We start from the raw sequence: 19,517 nt of genomic DNA, 5'->3' as shown, positions 1-19,517 counted from the left end.
TTATTAACATATGCACCAAGAATCCTAGAAGAAAATTACATTAGCAAACCAAAGATGGCAACATACAAAAAGTATATACATCGTGGGTATGTTGGGTCTATCAGTCAGGATCCAGTCAGAAGACAAAAATGACAGTTATTTGAACCGGGAAAGTTTAATGTAAAAAGATTAGTAAGAAGAGACTGACTACTAAGAGATAAAGAGAAGTCTGATAAACAACAGGAATAGCAAATGGAGGCAACAGCCGCTACCTCTGCAGCAAAATGAGCAGCCAAGGAAGGAGCAAATTGAGAAGAGGGCCCTCTCCTCCAAGGCTGAGCTTCAGACCTCATTGGTGTGTGGCATTGACTGGATGGCAGAAGAGTTCTCTGGTGTGTCCCAGGCCGAGGCTGGCAGGCAGAAAACTGCCCAAGGGGTGCCAACAATACTCACCAGGAAGTTGCTCTTAGGGGTGCTGGAAGGACCCCCTGAACGTTGCCTGCAAGGTGCTGCTTAACTTCACTAAGTTGTCCACTGGGGTGCCTGTGAGGCTCTCCAGAAGCCAGTGAGACTTGCTGGGAAGTCACCAACTGGCTGCCTATGCAACTTGTTAGAAAACCAGATGGGTCACGGAGGTACCTCTCCAGTGAGCTGCCCATGGAAGTGCCACTGAATTTGCTGAGAAGCTGATTGGAGGTGCCGTTGAAACTTACCATGAAGCTGCCTGCAGAGTTGCCACTGAAACTACACTGGAGGTGAGCCCCACTGAGTCTTCTGCACAGTGGCTGAGCATCACGGGAGCAAAACCAGAGAAAGGCACATTAGGAAAAGGTGAAGAAACCTCTTCCTCCTTCAAAGTCCCTCCAATGCCTTCTACTGACAAAGCTTACTATCACACCACCTCACAAAAGAGAAATGCTTACAGGGTCCAGTACCAACATCTCAAAGTATGCTGATGAACAATGCATTTGGGGCTTAAAGGCAATAAAAGGAAAACTGGCACACTGGGTATATCTTAAAATGGGTTCTGTGCTGAAAAGCCTGTCTTTCAACACATTAAAGGTAGAAAACTCTTTGCTTATTCATGATGCAGAAAAAACAATGGATGAATTTGAACTCCATTCAGGTTAAAAACAAAATCAAAATCAAAACGTTATGGTAAGCTAGGAATAAAAGAGTACTTTTTTTAATCTGATAAAAGTTATCTACAAAAATACAGTCGATTCTCATTATTCATGGCAGTTATGTTCTATAAAGTTGCTGCAAATGCTGAATTAGCAGATACTGAACGATTACTCCTAGGGAAGATAAAGGGTTAGGTTTCTGTGTGAGCCTCTGGTCACATTTTTGTCAACCAATCAATACATAAGTTGTTTCATGTGTGCTTCTGTTTAGACACCTTATGTATATTTTTGATTCATTAACATTAAACTCAAAGCCTACAGAACTATAATTTATGCCTAAACGAAGCCTAGCTAACATGTATTTTCGCTGTTAAGGAACATCGCAGCCTTCTTACATTTATGAGCAGTAGACAGCACTTCAGCACTCCACTTGGGGGCCATTATAAACAGCAAAATCACCAACAAAATGCAAAAACCCTGCGGCCCTAAATAGATTGCAAAAGGGAAGTTGTTAACAGTTATTTCTTGTCGTAAAACAAGAAAGGAAGAACATTGCCTGTTGAACCTCAGCTGGGAACATGTACTCTGGGTGATTCCAATTTTTACCACTCTGCACAATGTTTACAAATAACCATAAAAGTGCCCCATTGACTTTTGGAAGTAGGCAAATTTGATAATACAGAATCTGCAAATAAGCAAGATCAATTGTACCTACTATATTATATTCAATGGTGAAACATTGAAGGCATTTCTTTTTAAATCAGGAACAAGCATGAAATGCTTGCCATTACTACTTCTAATCAATATTGTACTGGAGATCCTACCTAAAGCAATAAAGAAAAATAAGAATTTGCAATAAATGCCATTATTCAGTTAATATTATTATTTACAAAGAAAACCCAAATCATCTACAAATTGAAATTAATTTAGCAAGGCTGTTAGATATGATTAATATACAAAAATCAATTACATTTCTATACCCAAGCAACAATTTGGAAAATTTTAGTTAATAAAAGGTATTATTATACAATAATAAAAAACATAAGGGTCCTACCTTGGAGTGAATCTAAAAGATGTGAATGACCTTTATGAAAAACATTGTAAAATTTTGTTGAAATACAGTAAGGAAGATCTAAATAAAAGGTGAGCTATCACTTGTTTATGGAAAAAGCATCCTTAGGCCCCATAGCCTAGTGGTTAAGTTCAGCACACTCTGCTTTGCTGTCTGAGTTCACAGGTTCAGATCTGGGCACAGACCTATACCACTCATCAGCAATGCTGTGGCACTGACTCACATATTAAAAAAAAAAAAAAAAGAGGAAGATTGGCACAAAGGTTAGCTCAGGGCTAATCTTCCTCAAGCAAAAAAAAAAAAAAAACCAAAAAGTTAATTCCTCTGAAATTCTCGTACAGATTAAAGATTATTTCATCCAAAATCCCTATGAGGCTTTTCATGGAATTTGACAAGCGGATTCTACATTTTTATGGAAATGCAAAGAGCTAAGACAGTCTTGAAGAACAAGACAGAAGACCTACCCTATCATATATCACAATGTAGCCACAAAATAGAATAGCATACAACTAAGATGACCCACAGACATATGCATCAATATAAATGTCTCAAAAAATGTTAACATTGAGCTAAAAAAAGCCCACAGAATACATAAATATTCCATTTTACACATTTCAAAAACAGGCAAGTGAAGCTATATATTTTAGGTATACATACACATGAGATAAAACAATGAGGAAAAGCACAGGAATTACTAATAAAATTGAGAGTAATGGTTACCAACAGACTGATAATAATTTATTAAGCTGGGTGGTGAATATTATTCAAATTTTCTTCTTACATATTATTCTCTTTGTGTATATTTTATAAGACAATTTAAAAGATGGAATGCTCAGAAAATAGTGAGTCATGTTGAAATCCTAAATAGAGAGTATATTAAATTTTGCCATGCTATTTTAGAAAATAGTTCTAAAAAACATGTCAACTGTAACTGAAAGGGAACTGCAAGGATCCTTCAAACCTGAAATTGTCTGCAAGTTTAAAATATTCAATTTTTAAGTAACAGGCACTTTTGGGCATTACACATTAAGTTCCCTAAATTCCCTACTGTTTCCAAATTTAAATGTTTGTGGATTAGCTACTCACAATTTCAAGTTCTTTACTTGGTAGGGTTGCCCCCCAACCAACATTTTAATTCTTGTGGTGCTGTACAGTAGTGCTTGTCAGCTGCAATTATTTGAAATAAATCGTTAGATGTGTTAAAAGTGGGGAACTGTGCTCACTGAACTTAACTAGTCAATTGTTCAAATATGGAGGAAAGAAAATTAAAGAACATTGAGAAAATTGTGCAAACACACCATTAAAATGTGTACTTAGGGATTTCTGGGAAGGGAACTCCACTGCATGTTTAAATCTGTTGTTTGACCTGTACACTCTATTTTCAGGAATTCATTTCCCACCAAGATTGCAGACTGCCTAACTCAGAGCAAGGTACCCCCAAAATAACTGATTCAATACTTTCACTACTATGTGATTAACATAGTTTCAAACACTGAGGGAAATTAACCCAGCCAATGAAAAAAATATTGTAGCAAAAGACGACGAAAAAACAAAAACAAAAACACTACGCTAGGGGGTCTTAGGCTTGGCTACTATGTGACCTTGGGTTCCAGAGTACATGAAGAAAGTTAAATCAGACGTTCCCTCCAATTTCTATTTATTAGGTTTAAAACTTTATTACTTAAATATAAGCATTGTATTGCATTAAAATAACAGAAAAGAAAAAAAATAGTCTCAATTAAACAAGTGACTGTCCACTGATTGCCAAGGCTTGAGATATGAAGATAAGTTAGACATGTTCCCCATTATAGTAGAATATACAAGTTCTAAAACAAAAGAAACATATTCCTTTATCCGATAAGCATAAACCACAAACAAAAATCTTACTGGTTTTAGAAAGTGGATGGAATTTTAATCAATCAGGGCATCTGTTTTTGCTCCATTAGAAATACACAATCACAAGAGAGAACAAATGAAATAGACACATTTATATAAATGCAATTGTAAAATAGTATTTTATTATTTTTAATATAGTGCTGTAACATTTCATAATATTGCATACTGGTCAAATACTGGTTAATTTAATTAGGCAAGAATAGCCACCCCTCACCCCACTTCCCAATCAGAATTTAAAGATGCATTATCCTTTCAGAGCCCTATCATTTTGACTCCTATTATGTCACATTTCATAAACAGTAATACTATGAACTAAAATGAGTAAAGGTTGACAACAATTACTTTGATTTCACAGTTTCACAAAGCAGCCAGTAGATTGCTGAACTCAGAACAGCAACAAAAACCCACTAAGACTTTGTTTTATAGTTACTTTTTCCATAATGCTGCTCCTTAAGAGAAGAAAAAGTAGGAAGGCAAAGGTAATGCTTCTTTTAGTCATTTATCCAACAAATCAACCTTTAACAGCAAACAGGTTTTACAGTTACCAAATGATATGTTATTTCTGTGCCAGCAGATTTTATTACCTTTTTTTTTTGCTTTCTTGTTCTGGTGCTACCAGTAAGTGAACAAAACGACACTAAACATTAAGTTCTAGAACAATCTTTCAAAATAACACAGTAAAAAAACCAGGCCAGTGAGTCAAGTACTTACAAATATAAAGTAAGTAAGCATAATTGCATAGATTAATTAGTAAAAATTCAAATTCAGACAAAACATCAAATTAAATAAATGAAAAGAACTTTCAAGTATTTTCTTGATTTTTGCATTAATATTGCATGCATGCCCCTTTACAATGTGATTACATTTTTTTTGGCACATTTACTCTTGGATTTAAATATAGTAAAATCTTAGGAAAGCAAGTTAAAACTTTTTTCTGCAAGGGTCAGTGACGATTAACGAAAATACATTTTGGAGCATTTTAAATAGTACATTTGAAAAGAGTAGTTGTACTTAAAAGAAAAATCTTAAGAACAAAGTATTTGCTAGTCTTGGTTCAATAAAGTCATCACCACACCAACAGGTAGTCCCAACTATTAGATATTGTCCCTTGCATTGAAGTCTAATCAAATTAATTTCCCAAGTAACAGATCCAAGAAATTAACTATAATTTTATATTTAAATGCTTAAAACATGGTCATATCCTGTACTTAGAGATATAACATTTGTTTTACTGGCAAAAATTTAAAAATTCTCCCCTCAGAAGTCATTCTTTATATGTGTGTGTATGCACACACACATACTTTTCCTTCTCTAAGAACTATTTTGTTTGAAAGACTTGGCTTAGAGATTTATTAATGTGACTACAGGGTCCTCAAAATAAAAGCAGGCACAGCTGGTTAGTTTATGAATTATGCGGCATTATCAAGTTCAATTGATTACAAAGAGTGGAATACCCTGTCACCTGATACTTAGAACCATCTGCACCACAAAAAAGCATTTATCTGATAAATTCACCATCAATTTGGTAATCTTTAATATAACTACCCTGTTCTTTTGAACATACATAATGCAAAAGGAAAATTTTTATAGTAAGCTTCAAAACTTCCACTACAATAAAAAGGGCACAGACACAGTCCTCGACTTAACGATATAAAAGAGGTTTGGCAGATGCAGTCAGCATTATGACACCATTTAAACCTGTATTTTATCGCTGTAGGTTTTAAGTGTCTTGCCAAAAGCTTAGTTTCATGATATATAATTTACAAAGTGTCACATTATTTAAAAGTATTTCTATATACATTTTCTTTTTGTAACATGCCTCTGATTTCCAGCAGAAACATTATAAATGCTATCATAAATGAAATCTTTCTTTACAGAATAGACTATGAGTCATATCAAAAATGCTTTAGTTCCCATCTTAAAACAGCTGTAAACTAATTTTAAATAATTATTTTACGTATATAATTGGAAATGTAAATAGCCTGCATGTAAGTATAAATGAAAAGACTGAGTTTAACAGTACCATATATGCTTAGAAAACTCTACCAAGTATAGTACTGTGAGAATAACACATAGACACATGCATATACATGTATCTATAAATAAATATATAATTTTTCTATAGAAACTTTTTTTAGAGTTTCACAGTTTGAAGAGGTTTTTGCTGTTAATACATAAAATACACACATTATATTGACCAATCTGATACAAATGTAATTTAATACAGTGATAACAAGCAGCATTATGATCCTCTGAGTATTACCAAAAACAAAAATTCCTAATACAGTCATGCGTCGCTGAATGACAGGAATATGTTCTGAGAACTGTGTCGTTAGGCAATTCTGTCATTGTGCAAACATCATAGAGTGTATTTACACAAACCTATATGGTATAGCCTACTACACACTTAGGCTATATGGTACTAATCTTATGGGACCACCATTGTATACGCAGTCCATCACTGACCAAAATGTTGTTATGTGGACCATGAATGTATAGATCGCAACCATATTAAAGAATCCTTAACAATTTTCATTAATATCATCCTTTAGTGTCCAAACATTAAGTAGATTTAATAAAATTTAACACATAAGATGGTGATTTCTTCAGGATAATTTTGCCATTCAAGTACCTAAGTTCATTACTACAAGAAAGTGAAACTTTTCAATTACTGCTCTGAAAAAATCAGACAAAGAATTACAGTATTTTTTTGCTATGCAGCACTATTTTAGATTCATGATGGCATCTCTATCATGATGCTTTTTAAAATGAAGAGTGAAAAAATAATAAAACTATTTCAAAAATGGTAGCATATTTGGTCGAAATACAAAATATACTAATATAATAGCATTTATATGTTAAAAACACAAATATTTAAATGTGTAATCATTTTAATGTGTTCAACATGAAGAAGAGCTTTCTCTTCACAATTGCCACATTTTAATTGATTATCAGTACAATATTTCTTCTACATTTTATAAATAAGTTTTACAGGTTTTCTGTTGTCATCTTTTTTTTTGGAAAGTATAACCTACAGCACAGTGATTTATAATTTAAGGTAATAAATATGTTCACATTCTAATTTAGCTTTTACACTATTTCATGCTTCTGAAGCTTTTCTGTTTTGTTTTTGCTTCAAGATAGAGGTAGATTTAGTAGAAATTGGGCATGTCAGACTTACTGCCAAAATGCAATTATCAATAGCTGTACTGCTAATGTGCAGTTTCCAAGAATGCTAGAAAAAATTAAGAACAATTGTGTAATACTTAATCAAAGTTCTCCTTTTCAAGCTTAAGATATTAAATAATTTCACATAATGTATTTAATTGCTCACAAATAGATACAAAAAATAGATAAAACGATAAAAGACATAAATACAAGCACATCAAATTAAAAACAAAACTATAATGAAAGGTTGCATCTGAATGAAAACTTTCGCTTTTTAAAAGTGCATCAACTTCCTTCTTTTCTGTTCTACATAAAACACATCAAACATTCCTACTAACATTGCAACAAAGAGAAGATATCTGAAGCTACCCTTTTTAGCTATTAATTTTTCTCCCACCAAGTTAAAGTTGAAACCCTTCCATTGGTGCTTCTTGCTGCTGAAATACAAACTGTTGTTGGTTTTCATCCACCTGAGGTACAATGCTGGGGTCATCTTCTTCTACACCAAAGTAATGTTCGATCAGATCAAAAGCCTTTTGGTAAATTTCCTGATTTTCATGGCTTTGTAGAAATTCAATTTTATCCAGACCTATTATACAAAGCATATAAACAAAATTCTTACTCAAGTTTCAACATATATTTAAATCAAAATAATCAACAGCATCCATCAGTCCATCAGCAATGGGACTGTTAATTTTATCTAACTTTCGCGCATAATGATAGCCTTATACTTCAAGAATGAGACAATGGGGCAGTGTGGTATGAGGAAGTAGCACAGGCCTGGGAGTAAGAAAAACATAGACTGAATCCTGCTAGGTGTGTGATTTTGCCCCAAATAAGTTTGGTTCTTCTGTACTCTAGTTTCTCAATTTTAAAATGAATTTTAGATTATGTAACTTCACAAGTCCTTTCCAGAGTAAATATGCTAACTAAAAATCACAAAAAAGGAAACAAAACAAAAACAAATGAACAAACTAAAATGCAAGCAAACTAACACACACACATTCTCTCACAGAATGAGCCAGAGGGTATCAATATGGAATAAATGAGTATATTTGCAAACCCAATCTAGCTACTCTATAATTTACAAAAAGTACAATCTACAACTCAAACAGAAAAAGCCCATTTTGAAAGGATAGGGAGACTCTATAGCACTCTATTTTACTGCTTACAAGGAAAAGATCTACACAAGTTTGGGTGATGCTGAAAATATTTTTCATTTAATTACAGATAAACCTATTCAATTATATTACTGTAGGATATAAATAGCCTAAACTCTAGTATGGGGTCAAAATAATGACTGTAATAAGGATATATTCTTAAATCAGCGATTAATATCTTGTGTTTATATAATATTTTAACCAGTGACATCAGATAATTTGAAATAAAGGCAAAGTGATATCCCAGGCTTGCTTTAAGAATTATAAATAAAAACCTGAATCAACCATACAATATAATAGGACTTAATAAAGAGAGAAAAGTGAATATTTAATGGAATAAATAAATAGATAAATCCAATTTCCAAACTGGATGTCTTTTCTTTCTTTTCCTTGCCTTATTACTCAGGCTAGGACTTCTAATTCTATGTTGAATAAAAGTGGTGAGAGTGGGCATCATTGTCTTGTTCTTGATCTTCAAGGAAAAGCTTTCAACTTTCTAGATTGAGTAAGATCTTAGCTGTGGACTTGTCATTATGGTCTTCATTATGTTGAGGTATGCCAATAAAACAATAAATTTTCATCACATCTCTGTGGGGGCAATAACTTTGTAAACTCTGAATGAACAGAAGATTAGATTGAGTCATTTATTAAACATAAATGAACACAGTTTATCTTATTAAAATAAAAACGTAAAAAAGAATGGGAGAAAAGCCATACTAAAATAAACTATAAAATAAAATTAACTCAAACTTTTACAAAAAAGAGTCAAATAGGTAACTGGACAAAGTACAATAAATATTCAATTCAGATGAGGAAATACATTAATACATGGAAAACACACACCACCTTCTACATGAAATAAAACAAGAAACACACAAAAGCAACTTGGTGATCATTTTACATCTTCCGAATTAACAAAAGAAACAAGACAAGTAAGAGACTGTGTAGTAGATTCATACAATGCCAGTGACACTGTCAAGTAACATGCCATTTGTTGGAAAGCAAAATGAGAAAATATATCAAAAGCTTAAAAAGAAGTTTGTACCCAAGCCTCAGTAGCAGCATTCCTAAAAATTAATATTCAGAAAGATACTTATTTTGGCACATGTAAAGTGCTAAACAAATTAGAAACAAACTAATGGTCAACTACAAGAGTATGGATAAAACTGCACTCATTATGGCTAAAATGGCACTCAATATAACATTATGTGGCTATTATAAATCATAAAAATTATGTAGAAATGTAAAATTTCTCCAAAATGTTAGAAAGTAGAACATAAAACTATACATAAGCTGCAAATATATAAATGTAAAGTATTTGTGCACAAGGATAATGTAAAGAAAGGTAAATAATGAAAAGAAATTCTTACGGTAATAAAATTAAGAGTAACAAAATTAAATTATTAAAAAGAAAAACATTTTTTTAAATATTATACTGCTTTGACAACAAAAAATTTAATGGAACTGGAGGGGGAAAATGCCAATGGCAGCTATTTAAGAATTGAATATCTCTCAACAAAGTGGGTATAGAGGGAACAGACCTCAGCATAACGAAGACCATAATGACAAGCCCACAGCTAACATCATATTCAACCTAGAAAGCTGAAAGCTTTTCCTTTAAGATCAGGAATAAGACAAGGAAAAGAAAAGACATCCAATTTGGAAAAGAAGAGTAAAATTGTCACTATTTGCAGATGACATGATATTACATATAGAAAACCCTAAAGACTCTACCAAAAAACTGTTAGAATTAAAAAAATTCAGTAAAGTTGTAGGATACAAAATCAATACACAAATATCAATTGTGATTCTATACATTAATAAGGAACTATCAGAAAGAGAAATTAAGACAATAATCCCATTTACAATTGCATCAAAAAGAATAAAATACCTAGGAATAAATTTAACCAAGGAGGTGAAAGATATGTACACTGAAAACTATGATGAAAGAAACTGAAGAAGATACAAATAAATGGAAAGATAATCTGTGCTCATGAATTGGAAGAGTTAATACTGTTAAAATGTCCAAACTATCCAAAGCAATCTACAGATTCAATGCAATCTCTATTAAAATTCCAAATGGCATTTTGACATTTGGACAAATGACAGAAATAGAACAAACAATCCTAAAATCTGTATGGAACCATAAAAGACCCTAAATAGCCAAGGCTATCTTGAGAAAAAAGAACAAAGCTGCAAGCATCTTGCTCCCTGATTTCAAATTATATTAGAAAGTTAAGTAATCAAAACAGCATGGTATTGGCATAAGAAGAGACGGATAGATTAATGGAAGAGAATAAAGAGTCCAGAAATAAACCTGTGCATATATGGCCAATTAATTTATGACAAATGATCTCAGAATATACAATGGAGAAAGGCTAGTCTCATCAATAAATAGTGTTGGGAAAACTAGACAGCCATATGCAAAAGAATGAAACTGTACCACTATCTTACACTATACACAAAAATCAATTCAAAATGGATTAAAGACTTGAACGTAAGACCTGAAACCACTAAACTCCTAAAGAAAACATAGGCATTAAGCTCCCTGACATTGGTCTTTGCAATAAGTTTTTTGGATACGACATGAAAAGCAAATGCAACAAAAGCAAAAATAAACAAGTGGGACTACGTCAAACTAAAAAACTTCTGTACAGCAAAGGAAACCATCAACAACATGAAAAGGCAACCTACAGAATGAGAGGTTTGCAAATCACGTATCTGAATTAATATCCAAAGTACATAAAGAACTCATACACAACACAACAGCAAAAACAAACAGTCCAATTAAAAAACGGGCAGAGGATCTATGAATAGACACTTTCCCAAAGAAGACACAGAAATGGCCAACAGGTATAGGAAAAGGTGCTCAGCATCACTAATCATCAGGAAAATGCAAATCAAAAGCATAATAAGATATCACTTGACACCTGTTAGAATGATGGTTATCAAAAAGACAAGAGATAACAAGTGTTGGTGAGGATGTGGAGAAAAGGGAACTTTTGCGCACTGTTGGTGGAAATGTACATTGATGCAGCCACTATGGTAAACAGTAAAGAGGCTCCCCCAAAAATTAAAAATAGAACTACCATATGATCCAGCAATTCTACTTTTGGGTATATATCTGAAGGAAACAAAGACACTAACTCTGAAAGATATAGGCACCACCATGTTCACTGCAGGATTATTTACAATAACTAAGACATGGAAACAACCTAACAGTCTACTGATGAATGAATGGATAAAGAAAATATGGTATATGTATATTATACCATGGAACATTATTCAGCCATAAAAAAGAAGGAAATCCTGCCATTTGTGACATAGATGAGGGAATCATGTACATGAAGTAAGTCAGACAGAGAAAGACAAATACCCTATGATCTCACTTATATGTCAAAAAACCCCCCAAACAAACAAACAAACAAGGGAACAGACTGGTGGTTGCCAGAGGCAGACGTAGGGATGGGCAAAATGAGTGAAGGGGGTCTAAGGTACAAACTTCCAGTTATAAAATAAGTAAGTCATGAAGATGTAACATAGAGCATGGTGACTATAGTTAATAATATTGTACTATATATGTGAGAGTTGCTAAGAGAGTAAATCTTTAAAAGTTATCACAAGAAAAAAAAGTTTTTAACTATGTAAGTTGATGGATGTTAACTAGACTTATTGCGGGGATCATTTTGCAGTATATACAAATATTGAATCAATATGTTGTAGACCTGAAATCAATATAATGCCATATGTCGATTATATCTCAATAAAAAAATTGACTGTAATTATAAATTTTTAACTGACTGCTTACCATATGCTTCTTCAATGAGAGCACAGTATGGATTAATGCCTATTCCATTCTGCTTAGATTCTTGTTCTCCAAGACGTAAAATATTTTCAAGTCCATTTAAGGCCACTTGGACTATTTTAGAGTCCATAACAGTCAAAAGGTCACAAAGTGGTTTAATGCAGCCTAAGGCTACCAAATACCTTCAGAGTAATTTAAAAAAGGAAAGTGAGGGGGGAAAAACATTTAAAATGACAAATAAATATTTATAGCAATGACATGAAAATATTCTTCATAGTGAAATGTTATATAAACAATTAAGAAAAGTATTCTCATACAAACTCAAACATTAAAAACACTTAAATTTTCACTTACACAGAAACCTGAAAATTTTTTTACTCTGTTGTTCTAATTTAACATAATTAGCCGTAAGTGGTATTACATTTATTACAAAAATGTATACACAAGCAAACTGGTACTAGGGCCTGTTTTTGCATGGCATATAAGTAAGCACTGAGAATAGTGGGCTCAAGGTGTCTTCTTTTTTCTTTTTTAAAGGTGAGCCTATGTATACACATATGGGTCATCTTCGAGTAGACAGAAATAAAGAGGGAGAAAGGGCATCTAAATCAAACTTCAGGAAATTCCCCACAAAAATAATCATAGCTAACATTTGAAACATCTGCTGTGTTTCAGAAGCATAGAAAGCATCTAGGAGCAAAGCAGGCCATGTTACAAATAATTTTAATTAATAATGTTCACAAAAATTACTCCAATCATTTCTTAATGTTTTGTCCTTTTCCATCAGCTCTTTTTCCACTCTCTATAATATAAATAAACTGATTTGTTCACTTGGCAAAAAGTCCACATTAAGCATAAAGGTAAAAAACACACTCTGAAGCCAGATTGCGTGGTTCCAAGTCCCAAGTCCACTCCTTTTCAGTTGTGTGACCTTGAGTAACTGCTCTGTGCCTCAGTTTCCCCATCTTAAAATGGGGATAATAACAGTACCAACCTCAGAGGTTGCTCTGAGAATACAGTAGGCATTCAGTAACAGTTAGTTTCCATCCCTCTTTTAAAAAAAACGTACATGCCTTCACTGGAACATTCACTTACCATATACTATACCGTAAGTGATCACATATATTTGTTGAATGAGTAACTATCTCATAGAGTTATGAAGTTAAAGGAGATAAAATACATGAAAGTACCTAATACACTGTTGGTACTCAATAACTGAAATGACCAAGCACAACAACTGGCAATATGAGACATTCAACAAATATTAGTGGTATGCATGCTAAACCTAATCTGAGATCAAGAAGATCTCTTCTCATATAGGTAGAGTTAATGAAATGGTGAAAATGGTTAGAAAAAGAACAATTTCTGTTTGGACACTTGATTCATACTAATAAATTTAAGGAATAATATATGCAAGACATAATGATGAAAATAAATTAAAAAAATACAACTCTTTGTAGGTGAACAAACTGTGGGCCCCAAAGCAGATAAAAATAACATTAGTATTTTAAAAAAACCTAGAACAAAGAAAAGATTTTGTGTTGTTACTGCTTGTACTCATGAAACAAATGAAATGGAAATACTGCTTAAAGAAGAGATGGGGAATGGAAAAAAAAAGCAGAGACAGATGTTACCAACATAGAGAAATATGAATCTGAGAGGGTAAGATAGTACAAATGAAGGCAATAACAGACAATGATCTCACAACAGGTAGATTTCAAAATCCTCTACGTGATTTGTAAAATAACATAGTAGCCTGACTTCTTGTTTTATAAACTAAGAAATAAATCAAATATTCGTTAGAAATATTCCCTAAATAGTTACTTCAGTAAACCTAAGGATCCTGAATTTCATGGAGGGATCCTCAGAACAAGAAGATTCTGTAGGAACTCAGGCTTTTATAGCAGTGCAAGAAAAAAAGCACAAGATGAAAAAGAGACTCAGGAATCAATACTGATAATAAAAATTATGATGATTACAAATAACGGTAACAGCAGCTAATCTTAGTGAGAACTTAATGTTTAGGCACCATACTAAGCACTTTAAATTGTATTTAATTGTCAAGATACTACCATAAGATACTATCCATTACTGAATCCATTTAAAAAATGAAACTGTGGATGAGAAAGGTTGAATGACTTTGTCAAGGTCACACAACTTCTACTGAAGGAGTAGGATTTGAAAGCAGGCTGACTTCAAAGCTCACGTACCTACTATTTATGTTGTTAGTAAAAGAAACAAAGAAATAAATAACAAAAGGCCTAGATTCAAAAAGCTACCATAAAAAAGAAAAAAATACTAGTTTAGAAAAATAAAAGATACTAACCCACAGGCAAGGCTAACAAGCAACTAGGAGAATATCACTACATAAACAAATGTCTATTTTAATTTTATTTTAAGGAGGTGGATATTCAAATTTATTAGTTATTTCTATATAATAAGCTACATTTATGTGATTTTAATGGTCTAAAAATTATTTAATGCCCATGATAGTGTATTTTTCAAACTAACACACTGTTCGTTTTTCAGATTTTTAATCTTTGATTTCTCATAAATAGTCTGCCAAGGAGAATGACATTAATTATACTTTTAAATGAAAAACTAAACCACTGAATGAATGATATAACCAATATAACGAATGCTGTCATTTCACATTAGAAATGCTTATTAAACTGACTTAGACATAATATTCATCAACAAACAAAAAATACGTATTATTGCAAATTTTGTCCAATTTACATTTAAAAAAATTTTTAAAAATCTGTATCACACCTTATTTGTTCTGGAGTGCCTCCTGATGTTGCATTAGTTATAGCCCAAGCTGCTTCTTTTCTGGTGCGAAACTCTGCTTTCTGAAGAACCTCAATCAAAACAGGAAAAATATTTGCATCTATAACGGCCTGAGGAGGAAAAATGATACAGCATAAGCAATGCAAATACTGTTTTAAAAATATTAGTAAGTAGAGGAATCTTGACACTCAATGGCTTTAAAATATCATGCTTTTTGGAAATACCTTTGGAAATATTTTATTTCTAATCTATCAACAAACTTTCACACACTTTGAAGACTGGAAAATATATTAGCAGAATATAAATTTTAAAGCTGATAAAGCACAAGGCTGATGACTGATCAAACTGGATAAGTAAATACCGACTCACAAAGCTTGACAGGACCCTAATAAATCATTATTTAAAAGCTTTGAGAGGAAGATCATTGCCTAACTTATTTAAAACTAATGAAAATCAATCCCCTTTTAGAGACTGACCATTAGGTGTCAGGTACTCCTCTGGGCAGCTATATACATGTAATTGGTATTCCTCACTAGAATACTACAAATAAACGTTATTATTTTAGAGGAGAAAAGGCCATATTCTTTAAAATACTTGTCAAGAATCTTTTTTTAAAAATCTTTTTCAGTAATTCACTAAAAAACATCACTAATAAAATGCTGGCTTTTGCCCAAACTGAATTCTGAGATCTCCCTGTTCTATTCTCAGACCTGAAAGGTATTTACCTGGATCTGAGCTCTATTTCCAGCAGTGATGTTAGAAACAGTCCAGCAGGATTCTTTTCTAATTGACTCCTTTTGGCTACTCAATAAATGTAAGAGACAGGGTAATGCAGAGCAATTCAAAATTACCTAAAACAAAAGTTAGAAATGGAAACAAAGTTTTACAGGAAATAAACTACACAAAAATATACTAATAAATTATTTAGAAATGCAAAAACCACTCTGAAAGACTAAATTTAAGAAACAAGTAATCCCTCTCAAAGTAAAACTTGGGGACTGTACAGAGTTCATTGACCTCCCCACCTTTCAGGGACACTGGGATCCGGCGCCTACGTGAAAGAATGTGTCTGGCCTCGGAGCCGGAGATGGCCACTTCGACCCTGACCCCAAGGCACAAATTAATAAGAAAATGTCCTGCGTCATGTTCCTTGTCTGGGCTGGCCACCCCGATGGGCACCTGACCAGACTAGAGAAACATCCCATGCGTGGGAACAAAAAGATAAAAACATCCCATCCATGGGAACAAGAAGAAATAACTCAAAGTATCTAAATGTCTGAAACCCTGAGTCAGAATCCAGAAAACCTTAGAATAAAAGGGAGTCACCAGCATAGAACAATTGGGAGTCTCACTGAGGAGAGGACACTCTGCCTCAGACCCGGACAATTGGCACTCCCGCCCACCGTACAAACTATTGGGACTTCCCGGCTGATTGTGGCGTGGATGTTGTAAGCACCGATCTGTTGTTGTTTGTTTCCCCACTCCTTCTTCTATTCCCCTTTACCAATAAACTGGTTACTTAAACAACCAAGTAGCCTTGGCGGTACCTGTCATTCCTCGCCCTTTGTGGCTGCGGACAACAGGGACTTACTGTCTTCTGCTCTCCCACTTTGCCAAAACTTAGCTAATGTTGGTGTAATGAAGTGCCCTGTTCTCAATCCACTAAAATACAAATAAGCAGGACACTCAGAGGTGTGTCCTTCAAGTTTACAAATGCATTCACAGTTCAACTGATATAACTATTCGAAGAGAGATTTAGTGACTGGTCAGGGTCCAACCTCTAGTTTTGCCAGATGAAAATACATATATATATATATATAACAAATAGTTTAAAGTATCTAATTCCATAACTGTTAAGAAACCTTAATGTGTAGAATAAGTCTATTTGTTTCATCAAATTTTTTTTACTGATTCACTTTTCTTTTGTAAAGAAGTATATTCTGCTTTATTCCTTTACATTCTTTGTTTCATGGCAAGATTAATTATGTCCCTATTTGCAAAACACCCATAATAATTTACATGAAATTTACTTAGTGCAGAATGTATGAAGCAGGGTACCAAAATTCTGCTGAAAACACTGTATTTTAGAAGGGCATTTTCATTTAAAGAGCTATTTTAAGTTAATAACTACCAATTACTAAGAATCAACTGTTTAATAACTAAATAGGACTTTAAAAGACTAAAACTGAAAGAAAATACATAGATTAGAATAAAATGTTTCCTTTATGATGGCAAAGGATAATCTAATGTGTTACAGAGTTTAAGTTTCTATCTTCAAGGGTGACTGCACCCCAGATCTGAAGTCAATCTTGGCATCACACATTTTTGATATCTCACCATCCTCCAAAAGACAAAGAAGAGAAAGACGCACACATGTAGTTAATTACCAGTCCTGCAAATGTTTCCTTGCCAACTTTCCTTCTATTCCCATACTCTAGGTCTTCAATCTACTATAAAAAGCCCTCTCGTTTTCAACCCCACTTCTAACCTATTTATAATCAATCACCCTTTCACCAACAGTATCTTTTCCAGTCAAGTTTACTGTCTCTAAAACATACCTCACACATATCTGCCCCTGTGCCTGTGGTCACATAAATCTCTTCCAGTCTACTTAAATTCTTCTTTACTTTAAGATCTAGCTTTACTTCCAACTCCTTTATGAAATCTACAAAGATTTCTCAGTACACTGATCTCTTTTTTTAAACTTTTATAGCATTTACTGACCAATCAGCTCACAGCAAACACATACTATCTTGGGTAATATGCTTTGTTTTAATATAGATTTTCTTGCCAATTGAATTATAAATCCCTCAAGAACCAAACTCCTACCCCGTGCTTCTTTACACTGATCTAGGTCTAGGGTAGGACTTCCACATAAACATATTTGAGGTTGACACATTATAGATGCTTGTATAATTACGGTAACGCTAAAGTCTCGATTAATATGTAATCAGTGGTATGAAACAGGATAAACTTCTTAAAGTCCATTATGTTAACAACTTATCATATTGAAGTCTGAACTCACCTGTGTTTGAATATCATCACCAGTCACAATATTACCAACTGCTCTTAATGCAGGTGATACAACTTTATAATCATTGTGCCTAAAAATAATAAAAACATGAGCTTACATACTACATAAGAATTTTAAATTTATAGAAAATTCACAAAAATAGTACAAAACACTCCCATCTATTGTTTACCCAGAGATCCAAGTTTCACTAATTATCCCAGTAATATCTTATAAGAATCTAATCAAGGATCAGACGTTGCACCCAGTTCTCAGGTCTCTTCAATCTCTCTCAATTCAAGATAGTTCCTTAGTCTTTCTTGATTTTCATGATCTTGACATTTTTGACAATCTCAAATCAGTTATTTGGTTTTGTCCAATTTTTCCTCATGATTAAAACACAAATTATATACTTTTGGCTGAGATATCACAAATGCTATACTCTTTTCATCTCACAGTATTGGCTAGCATATGGTATGTGTTTTGTCCATAATAGTCACACTGAACTCTGGTCACTTAAGATGGTGTCTGCCAGATTTCTTCACTTTTTAACATTACTGTTTTTCCCTTTATAATTAATATTTTGTGAGGAAATACTTTTAAACTACGTAAAATCCCATTCTTTAACCCACTTTCACTGCATCTTTTGATGTTTCTTGTCTGAATTACTAATATTAGTATTGTTGCCAATGATGATTTTCTAATAATATCATTCCAACTATGTGCCTTATGTAACTACCTCTTGATCGATCTACTTATTTTAGTGTGGACTCACGGATTCTTATTTTATTCAGTAAGTTGTGATATATTACTATAATTTATTTCAATACTCCAATCGTCCCAGGTTTGAACAGTTAGGAGCCCCTTCAAGCCCTTCAAGTGGGTTTTTGTGTCCTTTTGACATTTCTCCATTCTTTGAGCACTCATTACTTTCTGGGTTCATCTTATTTTTTCTCAGTTCCAGTCCTTGAACCAGCCATTTCTCCAGGAGTCCTGGTTTCCTTTAAATGGAGAGTGGTGTTTAAAAACCACAATTTGGGCATTCAGTGTGCTCAGCTTGTTAGTATAGACATGTCACTGCTCCCAGGCCCTTTAAGAAGACACACACACACACACATTTACATATTTATTTATTTCTCTATCTATTTCTTTATGTTGAAAGCCATGGGTTCACATTGATTCCTCTAATTCTTAACCTAATACTACAAGATTGTTCGGGCTTTCCACACTTCCATATTTATATCTCCATTCTCTGAGAATAAGAAACTGGCTTCTATTATCATAAAATCCCTAAAAATGGCCAATCTTCTGATCCAGCTAGGCTGCTATCTCGTCATATATTGGCTCCAACCCTTTGCTCCAGCCTCCTTGTCTGCTCTGCTCTAGTGGGTGCCATCGTCAAGCTTAGGCCCTGATCCCCTCATTGGACCTGCCTGCCTACCCTCCTCTGATGCTGTTTGCAACTGGGGCCATAACCCCTTATCAGACCTCTCTTCTTTGTGTAAACCATCTT

At 33.5% G+C, this 19,517-nt stretch overlaps 1 protein-coding gene across 5 annotated transcripts in view; it reads right to left on the bottom strand.

Moving 5' to 3' along the window:
- Nucleotides 1-5,274: 5,274 nt before the first annotated feature.
- The window catches only part of KPNA5 (karyopherin subunit alpha 5), a 40,862-nt gene continuing 26,619 nt past the window's right edge, over nucleotides 5,275-19,517 (bottom strand). For all 5 annotated transcript variants that reach the window (XM_014866132.3, XM_070496758.1, XM_044757290.2 and 2 more), the window contains 5 exons: nucleotides 18,020-18,098; nucleotides 15,720-15,845; nucleotides 14,977-15,104; nucleotides 12,208-12,386; nucleotides 5,275-7,828 (listed from right to left, as the gene is read on the bottom strand). In XM_014866132.3, coding sequence (XP_014721618.1) covers nucleotides 7,641-7,828; nucleotides 12,208-12,386; nucleotides 14,977-15,104; nucleotides 15,720-15,845; nucleotides 18,020-18,098 — 700 coding nt within the window. In that variant the 3' untranslated portion in view covers nucleotides 5,275-7,640. The remainder of the gene's footprint in view (nucleotides 7,829-12,207; nucleotides 12,387-14,976; nucleotides 15,105-15,719; nucleotides 15,846-18,019; nucleotides 18,099-19,517) is intronic.

Source organism: Equus asinus, chromosome 24 (assembly GCF_041296235.1).
Source record: "Equus asinus isolate D_3611 breed Donkey chromosome 24, EquAss-T2T_v2, whole genome shotgun sequence".
NCBI lineage: Eukaryota > Metazoa > Chordata > Mammalia > Perissodactyla > Equidae > Equus > Equus asinus.
Note: the sequence above shows the minus strand (reverse complement) of the source record. Positions and strands in the feature narration are given on the sequence as shown.